This window comes from Mauremys mutica, chromosome 1 (genome assembly GCF_020497125.1).
Source record: "Mauremys mutica isolate MM-2020 ecotype Southern chromosome 1, ASM2049712v1, whole genome shotgun sequence".
Classification (NCBI taxonomy): domain Eukaryota; kingdom Metazoa; phylum Chordata; order Testudines; family Geoemydidae; genus Mauremys; species Mauremys mutica.
In genome coordinates, this window is record NC_059072.1 from 226346823 (window position 1) to 226368089 (window position 21267).

The 21267-nt window shown below is 40.1% G+C and overlaps 1 protein-coding gene across 5 annotated transcripts in view; it reads right to left on the reverse strand.

Annotated features, from left to right (window-relative positions):
* Positions 1 to 1429: 1429 nt before the first annotated feature.
* BEND2 (BEN domain containing 2) overlaps positions 1430 to 21267 on the reverse strand; it is a 37125-nt gene continuing 17287 nt past the window's right edge. For all 5 annotated transcript variants that reach the window (XM_045020399.1, XM_045020326.1, XM_045020463.1 and 2 more), the window contains 7 exons: positions 19817 to 19921; positions 10140 to 10665; positions 8386 to 8586; positions 7351 to 7472; positions 5432 to 5648; positions 3577 to 3780; positions 1430 to 3108 (listed from right to left, as the gene is read on the reverse strand). In XM_045020399.1, coding sequence (XP_044876334.1) covers positions 2873 to 3108; positions 3577 to 3780; positions 5432 to 5648; positions 7351 to 7472; positions 8386 to 8586; positions 10140 to 10665; positions 19817 to 19921 — 1611 coding nt within the window. In that variant the 3' untranslated portion in view covers positions 1430 to 2872. The remainder of the gene's footprint in view (positions 3109 to 3576; positions 3781 to 5431; positions 5649 to 7350; positions 7473 to 8385; positions 8587 to 10139; positions 10666 to 19816; positions 19922 to 21267) is intronic.

Sequence of the window (21267 nt, forward strand, 5' to 3'; positions counted from 1 at the left end):
ATGTTCTTGCTCCTGCTCCAGGTTTTCCCATGAGAGTGGTGATCTGGAAATTAATGCTGAAGGGCTCGGTTCTGCAGGCCCTAAACAAAACTTCCATTAAGGTCCATAGTTTGAGCTGGGACTGCAGGATCAGGCCCCAAATTTGTTGCAATACTTACTTTTGTATCCTTGTATTTTTGTAGAATCAATCTTAAGCTGTAAATTCATTCTAGAACGTTTTAGACAAATAGCTCTTTTCAGTCTCAGTGTAACATATGGGCAAAACCCAGGTTTCATGGCTACATTTGGATGTTCTTCAAACTTGCATTTTCTTTTTTCATATCCATGTTCTATTTTAAAAACTGGACTGCATTAAAATGTGAAAAAACTATACTCACCATCATTCACACATGTCTGCAATGGATGCATCAACAACAGTTTTAGCTTTCTAAATGTTACAGTTACTAAGTAGACATGCAGTGGCCTCTGGACTTAAATTGTGTCAGTTGCCCATTAAGTCTGATGTATAAAGATGCTGAAACGAGTACCTTGAATCTAGTTTCAAAACTACATTCTGGAATCATGTCAGAATAAGATCTTGTCTACACAAGAAAGTCACACCAGTTTAAATTAATTCCTGGACTGATTTAGTTAGACTGGTACAAGTACCTTTGCAGACATGCTTATTTCAGTTTATGATGGCTTGTTTTTGGTTATCTTAAAACAGATTCCTAATCGACCTAAGCTAAACCCAAACAAGCATTTCCATACAAGGGTTTGCTCTGGCTTAACTAAATCAGTTTAAAGTTATCCCTCTAGTCAACCCATTGCAACTTCCTCACGTAAATGACATGTTATCTGGTTATCTATGATTTTGATAGCCAAAATAATCAGTTTTTTACAACATGTGCAGAAGCAGCCAGCTAATCTTAGGCAAAAACTCTTCCCAAAGCCCATGTTCCTGACAGGAAACCAAAAAACCCCTTTCTAGGTAAAACTACCTTTCAACTATGGTCCCCAAACAAAAAACACCAGTATTTAATACACGTTCAGTCAGGAAAGGAGCAAATATATTCTAGTTTTATTTGTAAAATATTCTTTCCTAAGGGCAAAATACATTTTACAAAAGTTAGCAAAAATTGGTACAATTATGAGGAAACTATTACTATTTTTTGTTCAGTTATTTGGGTCTCTTCAAAATGGAAGATAGAGGTACACATCACATTAACAGAATTCAGTGCTAGTTAGCTAGGTCTATAAATATGCCATTCTGACATTTACATCTGTGAATGACAGTGGAAAAATTCTCTACAAATACTGGAAAAAAATATCTAAGCATTTTTGGTATTTTTCTGATTTTTGTAACTGGAAATACCTACAGACTAGATTCTAAAACTGTTAGTATTTTGCAAGGAGGAGCCTAACGAAGAATAATGATAGTTTGTTGGTCATAAACAAGAACAACTCTATTACAAATGTTAATTTGAGGACTAAACAATAATGGCATAAAATCTATAGTGAAAATAAATCCATTCAAATGATTCATTTAAGCCTAAATGTATATACAGTCATGTAAAAAATGGAAGGAAAGTTATTTTCTATTCACATATTTATTATGACTATTACAGTCAAGAAATTTCCAAAATAAGATGCTTTATTAACATATTATGTATAAAATCTTATGGAGGAGGGAGGAAAAAAGGAACATAACTATTTCTGAGGGACAAAGCCCAGCAATCCTGACTATCTTGGAGACAATGTCTGAAAAGAGAGTCTGCATTTTCACCTTTCAGGGTTTGACTTTGTAAGGTTGGGATGTCAAATGCTTCTAACTACCAACAACCTACAAAAAAAATGGAGCAAATATGCTTGATAGTTCACACAAATTGCCCAGAAACCTAAAAGTTGTGACTATTATAGGTGTCTGGATAAGTGTAACAATTGTCATCTTAATCATGACCCAGGACATACAGAGCTAAAGCATAAGTCTCTTTAGCTTGAGCTAAAGGACTGATGGCTTGATGCCATGCCCAGTGAAGCCAATGGAAAGCCTTCCATTGTCTTCATCGGTGGATCAGGACCCAAGTTCTCCAGCTGGAAGTTCAAACAGACTCCTATCCTCAGTGGATTAGACACAGAGGGGGACATATAACAAACATAGAACAGTGGGTTATGTTGGTATGCTAGTCCTTGATTATCCCTTCAAAAGGATATATTTTGTACTTTACATTGAGTAAAAGAAAACCAGAATATTTTTGTATATATATTCTTTCTTAATATTCATTCCAGACAAGAGCCAACCATCGGGAAGAGGAAAAATATTACTTACCAGCAATTGTATTTGTTGTAGTCGCCCTCATCTTCCCTTATCCTACAACAAAATCTCTGCTGTAGGATAGGAGAAAAAAACGAGATGTCTGACAACTCAAAGTGGTGCAATATCAATCACACTCTCCTTTCTATGTTATACATTTTTTCGATGACATTATCCAGCTGTTGGAACAAGTTTCCTTCCCCAAACATAACAAGCTTGACCCAGATAGGCTTTTAAATCCTTATTCTTTTGCTTGGGGGACAATCATTTTCTATTTCCTGTTCTGTGCAGTGTACTTCCTCAAGGCAAAATGATCTCTTCTGGGTCAATACTTCACTGAAAGTAGGTGCTTGTCAGACAAGTGCCCATCATGCAACCAACTGTGAATGGAGTAAGGCAGCTCTATGATGGGAATGAGTGCCAGTGACTCAAGAAGGGAGGGACCCCAGGTCTTCCACCATTTTGGCCTCGTGGAGTATATTATATAGTGCTGGGGACAACCCGACAAGATTGGCTTCTGTATAGTATTTTGAACATGACTGCAGCTAGATGTCAGATGGTTGTAAGACATGTAGCATTTTAGTCTGTAAGGTTGATAGTGTCACTTTCATACGGCTTTACTGAAGAAGGGCTTTGCGAAGGACTCTTTTCACTTGATGGCGGTGTGGCCAAAACTTTCTTTCGGACTCCAATTGCAGCCTTCTTATGGTCATGTCTAAGACTGCGGATTGTACTGTTTATGGCAGCCACACATGCTTTCCAATCATATCCAGTTTCCTTTAGATCAAAGGATGGGTAGTTCTCTTGAAGAAAGTCTAAAGATAAATAACCAGATAAGTAGGGCATTATTATCAATTATTTATGCAAGCTCTGTTTTGCTTGCATGTTTTATTTGGACACGACTGGGCCAAAACAAGTATTCAGAACTGCATTCTCCCAGTACAGAATACAGTCAAACTCACCATTAAATTACAAGGGTCAAAGCTAGACTGATGATGAAGTCTGTTTTTAAAAAGTTATTGGAAAAGTTGAAATACATAGAAGTGACTAGATGGCCTAGGGAGATAATATGTGGACAGGGTTTGTTTTGTTTTGTAATCTAGCAGAGATCAGGAGTTGGGGTAAAAATATATCCCCCCTTCATTCCTCCCACTGGTTGTGCCTCTAATCTCATGGCAGTTTCATGTCATGTTTCGGAAGCTGCATGATTTATTATGGATACAAGGTTAGTAATTTTTATTTATCTCCAGCCCATTTTTTGAAGAGAGTTTAGCTGTGTATACCTCTGAGAGCATTGATCCTGTTGCAGTCCAGTGGACACATGCCACGTTCCAGATTACCATACACATTGCTCTTCACCAATACATCTTCTGTGAAGAGATGGCGAATCAGATAGCGAGCTGACAACTCTGGCCGAGACTTCCCCTTGGCTACATAAATAACTGAGAAGGGCAACTGAACATTGCGCCATGGACTCCCAAGATGTTCTGGAGAGGAAGTTGGAGAGAGAAATATTTTATTTTCATTGCAGAAATGGTGTTTACTATGCTTTCAAAGGACCACATTATACTGGAAGACATTTTTTCTCCCCTTCACTACTTACTTGGAAAGGCCAGAAGAAATAACTTATTATATATAGATATATATATACACACACATATATATATACACACACACACACACACACACACAGAGCATCTTTCATCCTGAAAGATCTCAAACCACTTGACAAAACTATACAAGATATGTGCACACTCATGAAATGAATCACTGTAGTTAGAACTAAAATTCAGCAGCTCTGGGATGGAATAATGATAGCTAGCTAGGCAGACAACCAGTGTGCAACATACTGAATGTGGAGGAGAGGAAGAAAAATTTTAGAAAAGGACATGGGATCCTCAGAAATCAAGGTCCTATCTGTGTGACCCATACAGTTGCTCATTGAAGAGTCTTACATGCAGTAATGCATAAAACTCCATGTATCTAAATGGTTGTAATAACGCAGGTAGAACGTGGGATTTGGGAACACTAGGTATTTTAAACACAATGGCTTAGACTTGCAAGCCACCCCAAGCGGCCAAAAAGTTTACTTCAAATATATATTTGCTCTGCTGTACAGGAGCATAACAGAGCTTTTGTTACACTTTCAGAAATGCTAGTTATGCAACTTGACTTGCTTTAGGACTGCTTCCTGTACTGTGTTATTTAATAAATAAATAAGTAAATAAATAGTCCTTCCAAGAAATAAAAGCATTGCTGCTTTCAGATAGCATTCAAACCTTGTGGGTGGAGAATGAAAATAGAATGAACATTCTTCTATATTACTCTGAAACAACTTAATTTCAATGAAGAAGCGAACCACACACTGAATAAAAGGTACATTATATGTAGCAAAAGAATAGTCAATTACGAGGCCTGTTGAGTAAGAGGGTCCTGACACCTCTTTTGTGGGCTGCTCAAGCCCTATACAAGTCCCACCCAATCGTCTCCTGGGGAACTGGCCACAGAGAATTTCCCCCAGAGATCTCTATAGCCATTGCATGCCATGTAGTATCTTGTTTTATTGTTGTATTTATAAACTGTGCACTTTTATTAATGGAAGAAAATAAAAAATTGGAAATTGTTATAAAATTTAGCACAGTGACAGATCTGCCTGTTAGATTAGGATATAGAAAATTTCTCTGCCTCTTCAATATGCCAAGCTGCCTTGGAACATCTATTATTTCTCATATAAAGTGGGAAAATGGGGTAATAATGCATGAACTCCTGAAATGCTAGATGGACTATTTCACAGATGAGATCGCCAATCTAATTAGTCAGCAACAGTGCAAATGTGTTTGTGATAAGGACATGGGTGGAGGGGAACACAGGTGATCTGTTGCCAGAGTCTGTTTGCCATGAGGGGACATACTACCTATACTGAAGGATTGTCTTGGGAAAAATGGAAAGCACTCCTGTAGGTCAGTAAACCCCATTTACCGCTGTGTAGGATTCAAGGCGCTGTATATCACAAATGATTTCACTTACCTGTACTTAAACTAGCACAGTAGTTTTGGAATCTTAACATATGCTACTTCTCAATCAACTGTATAAAATGCAATTTGTGTTATTCCAGAAGATGAAAGTCTCCTAACTTACCCATTGGTTCCAAAGACTGTAGTTTATTGGATGAAGGTGCATGGAACACCTCAGAGACTTTATCCCATGTGGTATTCTGAAGTCTGTTTGTTGTTGAGCTGGTCATTTTCTGAGAGGATTGAGAATTGACGTCACTATCTTCCCCATTATAGTTTAAATCCACACAAATGGATGTGTCTGGAGTGTCAGCAGGTTTCTCCTTCCCTTCAGTAGTCTCCTGAAACACACAAATGGGATTAGCATATGCTTTGGGAGAAGTCTACCAGTTTTCCAGATAAGTGTGTCAAATTATTTCCACATTATTAGGAATTAGATTCCACAAATTTGAGAAATTGTTAACCATACATTTCAACCACAAGAGCCATATGTCAGCCAATTGTTGAGGTCTTTGTGTAATGAGGCACTTTGGAAGCTGAGTTGCATGGATTTCCAGGTGTTCTTGGGGTGAAATACCAGTGTAATGCAAAGGCTGGAAATGTATGACCAGATGTGGGAAGGCCTATGAGAGTATACAGTGGAGGTACAGTCTTGGGGAAGCATAATCTAGACACACTGAAGACCCAAGGGTTGCAAGGTGGAGAGGAAAAATGGATAAAGTGAGAAATGCTGGAAGTCATGCTAGAGATATTTTGGGTGGAACGGTGACTATTATCCGTGAACAATAGGAAGACAGACGACATTCCTGGTTTAAACTAAAGAGGCCAGGAGAGCTATAGTGTAGGTAGAGTAGTTCTGATCCTTTTATTACACCCAACAGAAATCTCAGAGATACTACTTCCCAGGGAAACCTTTATAGCTAGCAGAACAACTGCAGCATTGATTCTGCACATCAAAATAACGGTTTAACTTGTAAGCCATCTTTTCAACACTGTTTTGAGCCCCTAGCTATTGCAACATAGTTCAGGATATGGGAGTGAAATAATTGTTAAGACTTCTGGGAAAGGATCCTGCTGTACAATTATTTAGAGTAACTGAAGACGCTGCTGAAGTCAGTGCAGATTGTTTTGGAAGGACACTGACTGAAGGGGTTTGATAGATGGGAATAACAAGGGAGTTTTCATTCAATTTTCAGTAATGTTAATAGACTATAAATACATTAATTGGTAAATTCCAGTGACATGGAGACAGTTTACTGTCCATCAATAGGTTAAGATAAATTTGTGTATCCCTAACAGTAGTGGCATGATAAACAAAAGGGTAAACACTTTCCATTAGTTTAACCAAACAAGGGCACTTGCAAATGGTTTTATTTAAATAGTTTAATACTGAAAAATGTAAGAAATAAAATACTTATTAGTAACAGTTCTTAAACAGTAATTTTTGCTAAAGGTTTTTTGTTTGTTTGTAACTTTATTTGTTTTAAGTAAATATTAATACATGGCCATTAAAAGTGTTTGAGTTGATCCTTAATGAAGAGCTCTTAAAAATAAATTCTAACAAGGGATAATCTGCACTATTGATAGAAGTCAGGGAGAGTGGGATAGCTAGTTATACAGGGGCCCAATTCTGCAAAGATTTATTCATGTTCTTAAATGGTTAGATGACTGGGAATAATTCAGATCACACAGGTCTTCTAATAACTAGCTACTTAAACTTTGGTAAAATTGGTAATTATTCTCTAAAATTACTACAAGTTGCAACAAATTTTACTACCTATAGGCAAGTATTACTGTATTTTCATTTTAGGATTTTGCATGTGTGTCTCTTTTGTTAATATTATAAAATATAAAAATGCTGACACTGTTTCACACATACCATTGTGACTGGTGTCAGTGGAGCTGTGTTGAACCATGACAAAATAAGTCCCAAAGAGTCTTAAATTATGGGGCTCAGGTGGTGAGGTACTTACTTATATATCTAATTCTGTAAGGAAACATTTACTCTCTCATTAATAACTATTACACCTGGAGATGACTTACTGGGTTTATTTTGGTTTCACAGCGTAAGCAGCGGATCATGGCATTGACGTTTGTGATACAGGTTTTCCAGTCTCTTCCATATTCACTCAGGTCATAATTTGGGAAATGAGATGCAAGAAATTCTGCACACAAAATGTAGGAAGTCTTTTAAATTATGTAATAATAAAGAAGCACTAAAAAGAGCTTTAGTCAAATAAGCGAACACAATGAGATCAATTTCAAGTGCTTACCAAGATTTGTGAATGAGTTTTCGATTTTAGCTTATATTAAGGAAATGTATGGTAGACTGGTACTTTCAAGATAGGCAGCAGTATACTTCTGCATCTCATTACAAAACTGAGATGAATCAGAAAAGTTTCCCTATACCTGATAAGGAGCATTTTCTTTATTCAATATTACTTAGTAGATTCATGGAAATTGTCAAACAAACTACCTATCAGTAGAGATGACAGGACTAGCAAATGGGATAACATACATCATTCTGTTATTCATATGAACTATTGTTTGCTTTCTGCCCAGACAAAATAAATGAATGCCTGATTTGTGAGTCTTACAAAAAGGAGCAGCTAGTGTGTGCGTAGCTGGGCACACGTGGGTTTGGGGCTGAGAAGGGCATTTCCCAAAATATTGCCACTCTCACCACTTTTCAAACAAGGAAGAAATGGAGGGTTAGGAGAAAAATGCTGACATGTCCATTAACTTGTGTCCTATGTGTGTTATGGCCTCATAATACAAAATGAATATGATCAGCTCTGATTGATTAATGAGAAAAATATGAAATTAGAGTAATCAGAGAAACTATCATAAATATTGAGAGTTTACAATGAGCATCTGAGGTTAACTAGATAAAAGTTCCCCACAGAACCCAAAGGTACAGAGTCAAGCAATATTCACTACCAGGTAATATAATAGTTGCTGGATAATGAGTCACAAAAAGGTAGACTGAAGGACACAACGTAAGGATCATAATTTAAGAATCCAAGAAAACTGCTAAGGAAGAAAAGTGAATTGTACACGTTTTGTAAGTCAGCATACCTCTAACTGCAGCAACCTTGTTAGGATCCAACGTTCTGCGCCCCCGGGCACTGACACCCATAATGCTACACAGCAACGTTTCCTTGGGGAACAAGACACGGACTAGGTAACGTGCTGCGTACTTCGGTTTGGTCTTTTGTCGGGCTTTCATCAAATAGTTTCCAAGAACCTTTACATTTCTCTTTGGGTCACCAACATATTCTTTGTAAAGCAAAAACATTTTTTAAAAGATTAGCACAAATCTGTTAAAAGAAGGAGCTCTTCCCCAAACCATTTTTTCTCTTTACCTTATGACATAGTAAACTCACATCTCCTAACCTTTCATTACCAAAACTAGATCGACTATATATTATCTATCTTTGCACTTACAGGAGATGCAGAAATAACTTCAATCAGTATATTCTGACTAAATTAGCATTCTTAGCTCACTCATATCAAGCACCCAAAACTGATTAAATAATAGTAATAGCATTTTTTAAAAGCATTTAAATGTGTAAAAGACAAAATTTTCAGAATGACCTACTTTGTGCAGATACTTGCATACACATTTTCAAGAAAACATCTCACAAAGGTATCAGGTGTGAGTGTCCATTTTATTAGGTGTGCACAAATAGAAGTTGAGGCACCTTTGAACACTTTCACTTAGTTTTAAAGTAATGTAAATAATTGGTAATCTGAAAGTGATTGAAAACTCAAAAAAATAAAATAAAATAAAATAAATGCTGCCTTCTGCATGACTCAGGGTATATGTATATCATAAAGGGATTTAACATCTGCCTGTGTCATGTGTACTTACCTGGAACATAAGAACAGCCCTACTGGGTCAGACCAAGGGTCCATCTAGCCCAGTATCCTGTTTTCTGACAGTGGCCAGTGCCAGAGGGAATGAATAGAACAGGTAATCATCAAGTGATCCATCCCCTGTCACTCATTCCCAGCCTCTTATGGTGAAATGATTCATGGAGCTCTTTTTGGTGATCCACAGAATTAAACATTTTGGAAAAATAAGTAATAGAGCATTTGGGGGTCTCTCTTACAAAACAGTCCACAGAATGAAAACATTAGAGAACCTCTTCCTTATCCCATTCAAGAATTAGCATTCCTTATACATAAAACAATTAAGTTGCTTTCTCAAATGAAAAACATACTGTAAGTTATGTTTCACACCTTGCTTTACGGATGACATATACTTTATATAATTATCGTACGTATTTATTATATACAAGACTATTTAGTTTTCACATGCTGCACTTCCATTGTAATGGCTGCTGAGATTTTACTGTCACATATTGGCTCACTGTACTTGCAGGGAGTCCTAGCTGTTCTGTACCACTGACAGCATGAAAAAAGCTTGTATCAGTAGGACAGTGAAAGAAGAGGGCTCATTCTTAATGCAATCTTGAAGCATTATATCTGCTGTAAAACTAAGATTTGTTAAAGTGCCCAAGTTATTCTGCACATCAGAATAATCAGTAACATGTAAGAATCAACTGAGTATTTGTATTAGTATGATGTACATACTAACTTTTTGAATATTTGACTTCAAGTGTTAAAGTGACTTCCTGTATATCATGCATACCAATAGCTTTATTCAGAAGACTTTAAATATTAATCCACTTTTAAAATGCAAAAGGAGAAAGTCAGCTCTGCTCATTTATTTTTGTTAAAGAAAAAAAATGGAGGCCTTATGCATGCATTTTATTCACTGTAATTTTCCACTCTACTATACTGAGCATATGTGACTTGTAACTCACCAAAACTAGGATTGATAGAGACAGAAGAAGATGGCAGTTCTTTATTAATATTCGCACTTCCCGGTGTGGCCCTGTAATTCATCATCATGGTGTTTCTCCCCAAACCGGTTTCAGATGGGGTTGGCATCACCGACGACACCATTGGGGAACCCACCCCTGAAGATGCTACATTGGCAGTGCTTTCCATGACCGTGGTTACAAGACTTGGTTGTGGAGGAAGGTCAGGGATCCTGTTAGCCACTGTGTATGGTGGATGCAGTGAGTGAGTGGAGACTATAGTGGGTAGGGGTGGGCTTTGCCTAAGCACAGGTTGTTGTGATTCAAGTTGAAGAGTTTGTTGAACAGGTTTTATTGCAGAGTTGACCTGGAGATGGCTCTTTTGTAGCCTAACCCTCATTGATGGGCTATGCCCTCCTTGTCCCGGGGGAGAGATATGAAGACTTGACTCTCTTTCCATTGGTTTCTGTACTCTAATTTTTCCATGGGGTAAATGATTGGAACTTCTGTATGTAAATCCAATGGGCCTCTGCAAATGTGATAGGAAAACAATAATTAACGTAAAACTGCACAAATCTGTTTTGGTTTTTCCTTCATGAACAAGAGAGATTAGATCTCAGCCTAAGCATCTGGCATTAACTATAGTCTTTTCATAAAGATAGCTCTGACCTCTTGACCATGAATCTAACTATTGCATGTTTTTCAGACTCTATCTTCCTGGGTTTCCACAGTCCAGACACCAACATAGCATTCTTCTCTTGTGTTTGCTTCCTGCTTCTAAAGTTCTTCCCAATCACCTGCTAGCATAACATTCCTTCAAGAGCTAAAGAAGGAGCTGAGGAACAGACTGTACATATATTAGTAGTTGATAATGGGCATATTTTTGTACAATATTTGCTGAAAAATTCATCAGTTTGTGTCACCAACCTGCTGAGCTACAAGTTGATGCTCCTGCTCCTGCATTAAAGGAAAAACATTTGGTTTTGCACCTTTTATTTTGGTTGGCTTCTTTACAATGAAGTAGGGCAGAAAAGTTTTGTTTGGTCTCAGCCTGACACCCTTTTATCTGTTTGATGCATTAGAAGTGCAGGCCCTATTGCACCTGGAAGATTCCATGATGACTGGAAATGATTTGTGAAGTGATGACATTAAAGCAGTGGTGGGCAACCTGTGGCCCATCAGGGTAATCCGCTGGCGAGCCACGAGATAGTCTGTTTACACTGACTGTCTGCAGGCACGGCTGTCTGCAGCTCCCAGTGGCCACGGTTCGCCATTCCCGGCCAATGGGAGCTGCGGGAAGTGGCGTGGGCTGCAGGGATGTGCTGGCCGCCGCTTCCTGCGGCTCCCATTGACCAGGAACAGTGAACCATGGCCACTGGGAGCTGCAGGCGTCCATGCCAATGTAAACAAACGGTCTCGCAGCCTGCCACTGATGGGCTGCAGGTTGCCCACCACTGCATTAAGGGAATAAAACTGGAGCAATTGAAAGAAGAAATAGGTGTTACTAAAAATTCTTTAATTTCAATTATTAACATTTCAGAGAAAGAATGCCTTTGTGAGACTATTCAACAACAACAACAGTTATGGAATAAGCGCTAAAAATATACATCCTCCAAGATACCCAACAACTCTTCCAGCAAAAACAGGGGAGGTCAGAAATGACAACAATAATTTGTGGCCTGGAAAACATGTTTTACTATCAGAGACTAAAGGAGCTCAATCTATTTTGTTTATTAAGGAGAAGTTTAAGAGACAACTTGATCATGGCCCAAAATTACCTACCCATGGAGAAGCTATCTGAGACTAGAGGACTCTTTAGTTTAAAAGTTGAAGTCAGTAAAGTTCAAACTGAAAATAAATGTAATTTTTAACAGAAAGAATAATTAGCTATTGGAACAGATGATACAGGGATGTATTATATGCCCAGATCCACAAAGGGACTTAAGCACCTAAGCCCCAGATTTAGGTCCCTAAATCCCAGTTTTAGGCAGCACTGCAATCCACAAACTCCCCTCCACTGCCACATAAGCCTGTGGGTTCCTAAACTCACCTCAGCACCTAAATTTTCAGGATAAAAAAGTTTCCCAGGGGCCTATGTTTCTGGGTGTGCATACTGCTGCCTCACTCTGTGTGTCCAGATGTCTATATACTATCTAAGCCCAGTATGACCCATGAAGCAGGGGAGGACATCATCTATCTTCCCTGCAGAGTTTGGTCCGGTAGGCATGCTCTGAGCACACCTATTGGATCAGGACTGATTCAAAATCCAGGAGGAGGAAGAGGAAGTGATCGTACCCACTTTATAACTTTTAGCACAGTGGTTACAGCACTCAGCCAGCATATGGGAGACCTAGATTCAGTTTTCCCCCTCTCTACCAGAGGGGGAGTGTGATGGGGTGTACAAGCCCCCAACACTGGAAAGAACAGGGCTAAAGAGCTACTCGGGGGCCAGCCAGCCTTGTCCCAGAATACTCGCAAAGTCTGCACAAGCTAGAGGAGGAAGTTAAAAAGAGGAGCAGAGTAGCTCAGTGGCAAGCAGATAATCAAAGTGAGCTGGCCCACAACCTTGGAAAGGAGCTCTCGGTGCCTGAGGCATGGTGATAGTGACCTGACCAAGCCTATAAAGAAGGGACTTGTGACTCTCTGAAGGCAGAGACTTTATTTGTGTTTCAGCTATTTACTTTACCATGTAGGAAGAGAGGGACAAGTAGGAAGTATCCAGGGAGTCAGCTGCATAGCACCCCAAGGTGCAGGACTTAGCTGGCTACCATTGGGCCCTGGATCGGAGCCCAGTGCAGAGGGTAGACCCAGGCTTCCCCTACCAACTCCTAAAGTGGGACAACTATGAAAGTCTGTCCCTTGGCAGAGAACCTATTTGGGAGAAGACCGTGTAGGTACAAAGGTCCAGACCACAAGACTTCAGGGGAATCCCTGAATCCCTCACTGAATTCTGAAGACTTCCCCATTATTAGACACTTGATACATAACCCAAAAGGGGTGGACTGAAAGTGTGACCTGTCTGGAGAGCTGAGTCACTAAAGGACAGACTGCTGCAGGGTGGAGCTGTAGTAAGAAAGGGGTCTTCCTCTTGGGCATCCAACTTGCCACACCCCTGCACAGCCACTAGGCAGCACTGGTGGTGAGCATTCCCCTTCCCAGAGAGAAGGGATTTGAACAGGAGTCTCCCAGCTCTCAGGAGAGTGCTCTAACCACTGAGATATTCCGATTTGGGCGTTTCTCAGTCTCTCCTATTGATGCTGTTCCACTGTGTATAAACAATGAAACAGCTATCGGAACAGGGGGACTGCACCCTCAGTCTCCCACCTCCCAGGTGGGTGTGCTAAACTACTGGACTTCACTCTGTGGTCCAGTGACTCTGTATTTATTCAAGATGCAACAGCTTTGACAGGACAGATTGAGGGAGTCCCACATCAGAATATCCTATAGCTCAGGAATTAGAACACTCTTCTAAGAGGTGTGAGAGATCCCTGTTCAAATCCTCTCCCTCAGGCAGACGGGGGAACTCCCACATGAGTTCTATAACCACTGATCTAAAAAATATAAGGTGGGTGGCACCAACACCTCCTGCCATCTCCCTCCATTTGTACAGAGTAAGACAGGCCCTAACTCATTCCTTCAAGAAATGGTTTCATAGATTCCAAGGCCAAAAGGGACCACTGTGCTCATCGAGTCTGACCGCCTATATAACATAGACATAGAACTTCCCCAAAAGAATTCCAAAGCATATCTTTTAGAAATTAAAAATTGTCCAACATGAAGAATCCATCACAAACCCTTGGTAGATTGTTCCAATGGTTAATTTCCCTCACTGTTAAAATGTGCAGCTTATTTCCAGTCTGAATTTGTCTAGCTTCAACTTCCAGCCATTAGACTTTGTTGTACCTTTCTCTGCTAAAATTAAGAGACCAGGATTAAATATTTGTTCCCTATGTAAGTACGTATAGACAGTAATCCAGTCACCCCTTAACCTTTGGCATTAACTGCAGTCTTTCTGATTTTTTTAATTAAAATGTTGCATGGCACCAAGTCAAACACCCTACAGAAGTCTAAGTCTATTATGTCAACACTGTTACCTTTATCAATCAAACTTGTAATCGCATCAAAAACATACCAGGTTTATTTTCCATAAATCTATGTTGATTGGCATTAATTATATTACTCTCCTTTAATTCTTTGTTAATCAACTGCAGGAAAGGGGGACCCAGCTGTGGATTATTAAGAGAGATAAGCACCTAAATCCAGGCTGCAGGGAGGCACCTATATCTCTGTGAGAGCGGTAGGGTCTAGCACACACCCTGGTCATATTGGCTTCTCCCATTGGTTACATGCTGGCTTTGTGGATCGCATGCTAGGACACCTATCTTTCCCCAGGCTTTGTGGATCCCATTGTTGTTCCATTGATTTCCTAGGTGCCTGAAAGTTAGGTGTCACGGTGTCTAGCATCCATTTGGGCCTGGATGTCAATCTAAAACATACACACTAGTTCAACCACATGTCGTTGGGCAACATGCAGGAGGTTACCAGATTTCTTCTATGGCTTGTTATGATCAAAATGGTCCCTTTTAGCTTTAAAAAATAACAATAATAATAATAATGATAATAATCTATGAATCTTTGACATTCCTGATATTTTAAACTTAAGGTAAAACACCAGCAGGCATTATAAAGAACAAAAGGAAACAAGGATAGCCTTAGAAGTGTTTTCTTTATACGTCAAAAAGAAGCAAAAAGAGTTTTAAAATGTTTTGAAAAATCTCTTTCAGGTCATTTTTAGCCTCAGGAGAGCGTTAAAGCAGTTGCTGTTCCCTGTGACCATGAGGGTTGAGGGGGAAGAGAGAGGGAGTGCGAGAGAGAGTCCACTGGGTTCCAGTGCTCCACAGTGGTGGGCAAGACTGGTCTCTGCCCTGAGGGTTTTGGATGATTGGACATTCAAGTCCAAAGAGTTGTCAGGACACCAATTACAACCACAATGTACTGTTTCATCAAGTGCAACGCATTCAGAACTCCTCTCTCTCTGTCTGGCCTGGCGGCTCTGGTGATGGGTAGACAGATAGACTAAAGGTCTTTCATTCTGTTGTGTTCTCGTGACATCACTGCTGCTGAACAGCGTTACATCAGAGAAACAGTTCAGTACTGTTGATGGCTATACAGCTCTCTCAGCATTCTCAAGAACCATCTCTGATGCTTTTCCTTTAAATGCAGTTTGCTAATAAATTACGAGTCTTAATATTCTGTCTGTTTTAACAGTACATTAAATGTGCAATAGCTTGATAACGGTTCATTTACAGGAAAACAGTTAAATGTAGTTAATTCCCTTAAAAATCATACCAGCCAACCTGTGAGTTATGCAGAAACTTTCCTCCTCTGTCAGCAAAAAAACAGCTGACTAACGGGCCAGAGATTCATCACAGATAAATTGGCAGAGCTCCTTTGAAGTCATAGGAGCTATACCAATTTACATCAGCTAATGGTATAACTCCTGAATCTGTTTCTCTTCCCCACCTTACTGTAAATTAATTTGTAGAGCACCTATCCCAATGTTTCTCAAATGTGGCCACCATGGCCACATGTGGCTCCCAGGGGCTTTTCTTGCAGCCACAGCCTCCTGGGCTGTAATTGGGTGGGGTGGGGAGGACAAAGTAGCCCTGTTGCTTCTGGATGCACCGCCTTCGCATTGGTTGCTGGGGCCATCAGCCGGGGTTGGGCCCTGCCCCTCTCTGGAGTCACCTGGGGCTGAACGCCATAGGAGCAGGCAGCCAGCGAGTTCCCCACCTTCCCGGAGTAGGGGGGCTCTAGCTTTGGGCTTCAGCTCAGGGGTGGCAAGGCAGCAGGCTCTGGCCGTGGGGCCTTGGGCTCTAGCCCCGGGCACTGGCTGTGTGGCGGCAGGCCCCAGGGTCTGGCCACAAGGCTTCGGGCTCCATCTTCGGGCCCTAACTTCTGGCTGCGGGACTTTGGGCTCTGGCTGCAGCACTTCATGCTCAAGCCCTCGCTGCCTTCTCCAGCCCACCAGCCGCATCTCCCCTGGTCTTCCTCCAGGACTTAATTTGTCCCCAGGCTTGGTAAGACTGAGCAAGTCTTCTGTGAAAAATGATACTTGTATGTTTGTTAATATCACTTTTCACAACAGACTTACTTCTTCCTCTTATTCACTCCCAGTGGAGCATAAGGCGTCAACCATTCTCCTCCATTCATTTCGTTCTTGAGCGAGGCAGCAAATTTCATCCCACTTCATTCCCATGCCTTTCATTTCCTCTTCAATGGTCCTTCGCCACGTTCCCAATGGTCTACCTCTCCTCCTTCTTCCTTGTGGTGTCCATCGTAGGGCAATATGAGGGTGTCTATCAGCACCCATTCTCAACACATGCCCCAACCATCTCCATCTTCATTGTTTGGCTTCATCCACTATGTTGTTAATGCCCGTTAATCGGCTCACTTCAACATTGGTGATACGCTGCGGCCAGTGTATGTTAAGAATTCGCCTAAGACACCTTCCTTCAAAACCCCGAAGCCGACTTTCTATCTTCTTGTTGGTCCTCCATGTTTCCGCCGCATAAAGCAAGACAGAGCGGACGTTCGACCTGTAGATCTCTACCTTGGTTTTCATTTGCAAGATGGCCGACCTCCAAATGTTCTGAAGTCTATAGAATGCAGTTGCTGCAAGACCGATTCTGGTAGGTATCTCCTTCTGAATATTACCATCAGCCGATATGTAACTACCAAGATATTTAAAATCGTTCACCTCCTCCAATTCTACGTCACATACTACTGTCGTCATCGAGCTGGCTGTTTTTACTTTCATTGTTTTGCTCTTACCGGCGTGGATATTAAGTCCCACGCACCTTGCTGCTCTACCTACTCTATCAGTCTTCTCTTGGAGGTCCATCTGAGAGCTTGAAATCACGGCGATGTCATCCGCAAAGTCACAATCTTCAATATGACCAGAGGGTCCCCATGCGATCCCTCTTGGCCTATCTTCGGTGGCTTTCCGCATCATCCAGTCTATAACCACAAGAAATAGGATGGGCGAAATAACACATCCTTGTCTAACTCCCGTTCTCACATGGAACCACTCGCTCCGCTGTCCTTCATGGGGAACACAACACTTATTATCGGCATACATATCTTTGAGGATGTTAATAACTTTTGGAGGGAATCCATATGTTTTTAGGATATTCCAGAGAGATGGATGGTGGACGCTATCAAATGCCTTCTCGAAATCAAGGTAGTTAATGAACAGTGGCGAGTTCCATTCAAGGGATTGTTCCATTATCATACGTAATACAAATATCTGATCAATGCATCCTCTCCCACTCCTAAATCCTGTTTGTTCTTCCCTCAGGATCTCTTCTACTGCTTGTCTTATTCTCTGTAACAGGACTCTGCAGAAAACCTTCCCGAGCACTGATAACAGGTTTATACCTCTCCAATTATCACACAAAGACAAATCACCCTTCTTTGGTAATTTCACAATGATACCTTTCTTCCATGCTTCAGGTACTTTCTCTTCCTCCCATGCCTTGTTGAATAGCTCCTCTAGAATTCCGGCACTCATATTCAGGTCAGCTTTTAGCATTTCTGCGGTTATTCTATCTTCGCCTGGTGCCCTATTTTCTTTTGTCTGTCTAATGGCCTCTTCTATCTCTTGCTCTGTGATAGGCCCTTGTTCTACCTTCATCTGAAAACTCGTTTCCTCTATTTCAACTACCTCTTCAGGATTTGGTCTATTTAGAGTCTCTCTAAAATGCTCTGCCCATCGATTAATTTGTTCTTTCTCTTCTATCAATATTCTCCCATCCTTTCCTCTAACCGCTGTTGACCTATTGCTGAACCCTCCTGTCAAAGTCCTCGTGATTCTATACACAGTTTTTGTGTCGCCCCGCACGGCTGCTGACTGTGCCTCTCTTGACAGACTGGTAATATAATCCCTTTTATCTTTTCGAACACTTCTCTTCACAGCCTTGTTTTTCTCCCTGTATTCTTCATTCGCAGCTTTCTGTTGTTCACCACTTCAGTCAGCATACGTAATTTTGCTATCTTCCTCTCCTCAATGAGTTTGTATGTTTGATCTGAAATCCATACTTTCCGCTCTCTTCTCTTATAGCCAAGCACTGTCTTGCTGGCCTCCGCATATACCTTCTCAACGTTGTCATAAATAGTGTTTATATTACCAGTTCGCAAATCATTTAGAAGTTGAAACTTTTTCGAGAGCTCCAGTATGAACTGTGCCTTTACCGACGGTTCTTTCAACTTCCTTGAGTCGAAAATTTGTTGCCCATAAACTTTCTTCGTCTTTCTCAGTTTTATCTGAAGCTTACTCAATACAAGGTGATGATCGCCACCTACATCTGCACTTCTTGATACTCTGGTGTCCAACAACAACCCTCTCCACTTTTGATTGATCGCAATGTGATCAATTTGGTTCCTGGTTTTCCCATCCGGTGATATCCACGTCAACTTGTGTATTGTCTTGTGTTGGAAAATTGTTCCACCTATCACCAGTCCATTCTCAAGACATAAATCTACAAATCGTTGACCATTATCATTTCTCTCTTCAACTCCTTCCCGCCCCATACATGCTTCATACCCTTCGTTATTGGAACCGACTTTAGCGTTGAAGTCGCCCATCAAAATCAGGATGTCGTGGCATGGGGTCTTAAGTATCTCTTCCTGAAGTCTGATATAGAACAAGTCTTTTTCCTCTTCCTCGGCTTGTTCAGTAGGTGCATAACATTGGATGATGGTGGTCTTCGCATATCTGGAGAAGAATCTCGCTCTTATTATTCTGGAGGTAACAGGACTCCATCCTAACAAACTCTTTCTCGTCTGTTTGTCGACAAGGATGCCCACCCCTTCATGGTGATATCCATCTGTGCGTCCTGAATAAAAAATTGTCTCACCAGAGTCCAGTGTTAACATACCAGTGTCCGTCCACCTCATCTCACTGATCCCAAGGATGTTAATACCATATTTTCTCATTTCCTTTGTTACTAATGCTGTTCTCCCTGTTTCATACATTGTTCGAACATTCCATACCACTATCTTTATTTGTTTTTTGGGTTTAACCAGAGACTCCATCGAAACAGGGACTTCCTTTCGGCTTTGATCCCTGTTTGTCATATTTGGCATCTCTGGCTGGCTACCCACGATTTTGTGAATTTCTGAATTTTTGTGAATAACTCCGCCGTTGCTTGGTCCCAAGCCCAAGATGTGAAAGGAGGAGGGTTGTGCGTTGGGTTGGCAACCCACCACGTAAAAAAAAAAAAAAAAAAAAAAGTGCCACAGAAACGTCAATCAAATCTCCAGAACAGACTTACTAGCCAGCAATAAATAAATTACAATGATTTGGACGTGTATATGTGCATATTTATTTGGTTTTCCTAAAGTGCATTAAGTATTTTAGGAAAAAAAGAGTGTTGGTGGCTGCATTCTGAGGCCACCAAAAAATTTGTCCTGAGAACCCCAAGCCTACCAAATTGACTCTGCCCACTACTACACCGATAGAGGACTGAGCTCACAAATGCCAAGTATATAATAACCTGCTTCTAATGGATGCTAAATCCACTTTTGACCACAGTGGAAGGTGAGGAGAGATTTTAACCCTCTAATTTCTACTCATGCTTGTAAAGGGACTCTGAACATTTCAGATCTTTAACACTCACAGGTTTGAGGAGCAATGGCTTCATCCGGGTGTGCTGCATTTCTGAAACCTTTCGATGAAGCAGATCAAATTTCTTATCCAACTTCTGAATGGCATCATACATGGCCTGGCAATAAATGTGAAAGTTAATGGAATTTTTCTACTTTTAGAGGAAAAGTAAATAAAAAGCACTACATTTAAATTTGACAAAAGCAAGGAAGTCTCATTAAGGTTGAAGTTCCTTCCTTAATTTCTGTCTAAACTTTGCAGCAGTTCAGTGGATAATAAATACACTTTGTAAAGTGAATTATACGCTGATTTACTTATGCGCCACATGGTAAATTTAAAATTTGAAAAAGCACGCTTCTTTTCAAAGATCTAATTTCAGGGAAAGACTTACTCTTGCTGTTTTAACATCCTCCTGCACATGACTGAAATTGAAAAGTTGTTCTTCCTACTGCATCCAATATACAGTTGATTTTTATCTAATATAATGGTGCATTTTATTTCACATTAAAGAGATATCAAGCAAACTCGGAAGTAGACTAGTGGCACAAGAAGAATTGTGTGTTATCTGAAGTGTCATACTACATCTAAATCAGAGAGTTAACACTACTTTATGGGTAGTTAAAGACCTTTAAAAATAGAATTATATATTTCGAAATACTTGGCTAAGATACTGATAAATAGATCACAAGGTATTGATTTCTACATCACTAATGGGAAATATACCTTGGAGGAATATGTATTCCAAAGTAAAATGACAAGTGTAGGCAATCTAGAGAGCAACAGTTTCAGCTCCAAGCCTCAAAATGATTATAATGCTGAAGTCAATTGTACACCCATTGATTACACGCAAGGGAAAAAAATACAAACAGAATTTGAAAAACACTTATTTGATTGAAAGTACCCAGAACATTTTGGCTGATTTTCAGTCTTTTTTCAAGCTCAGCAATTTGAGTCTCCCAGAGATTTAAAAATTGACTTTGCCTTACTTCGAGAATCAGATATGAAGGTTTTAAAGTAACATTCCTGTAAAGACCCCAACATTTCATAAGAGCCATGTAAATCAAACTGGAGTTCAAAGGCTAACAGCTGTCCATATATACAACTTAGAAAATCACACATCTGAACAATTTTGTCTACTATTATTACAAGTAACACATAAGGTTACTGAACTAAATGAGTAGAGAGGAAACAAGTTGTGTTTTCAGAGTGTATGGTCAGTATCACTGTTTCCAAAGCACAGTCAGTTTCTGCTGCTTTTTGTGTGGTTCTGTCACAACAACAACTCTGGAGAGAAATAAATTTTTAAAAAGAATAGAAAATGTGGCTATAAAACCAAAAAAATTGACAGTGCAGGTGAAAAATCTGAAATTACTTTCAAATTTAAAAAATAAAATTAACTAGATTTCAAGTTGATGGCATCACTTTAGTAACAACTGACCTGCATATAGATAGATTCCAAAGCAC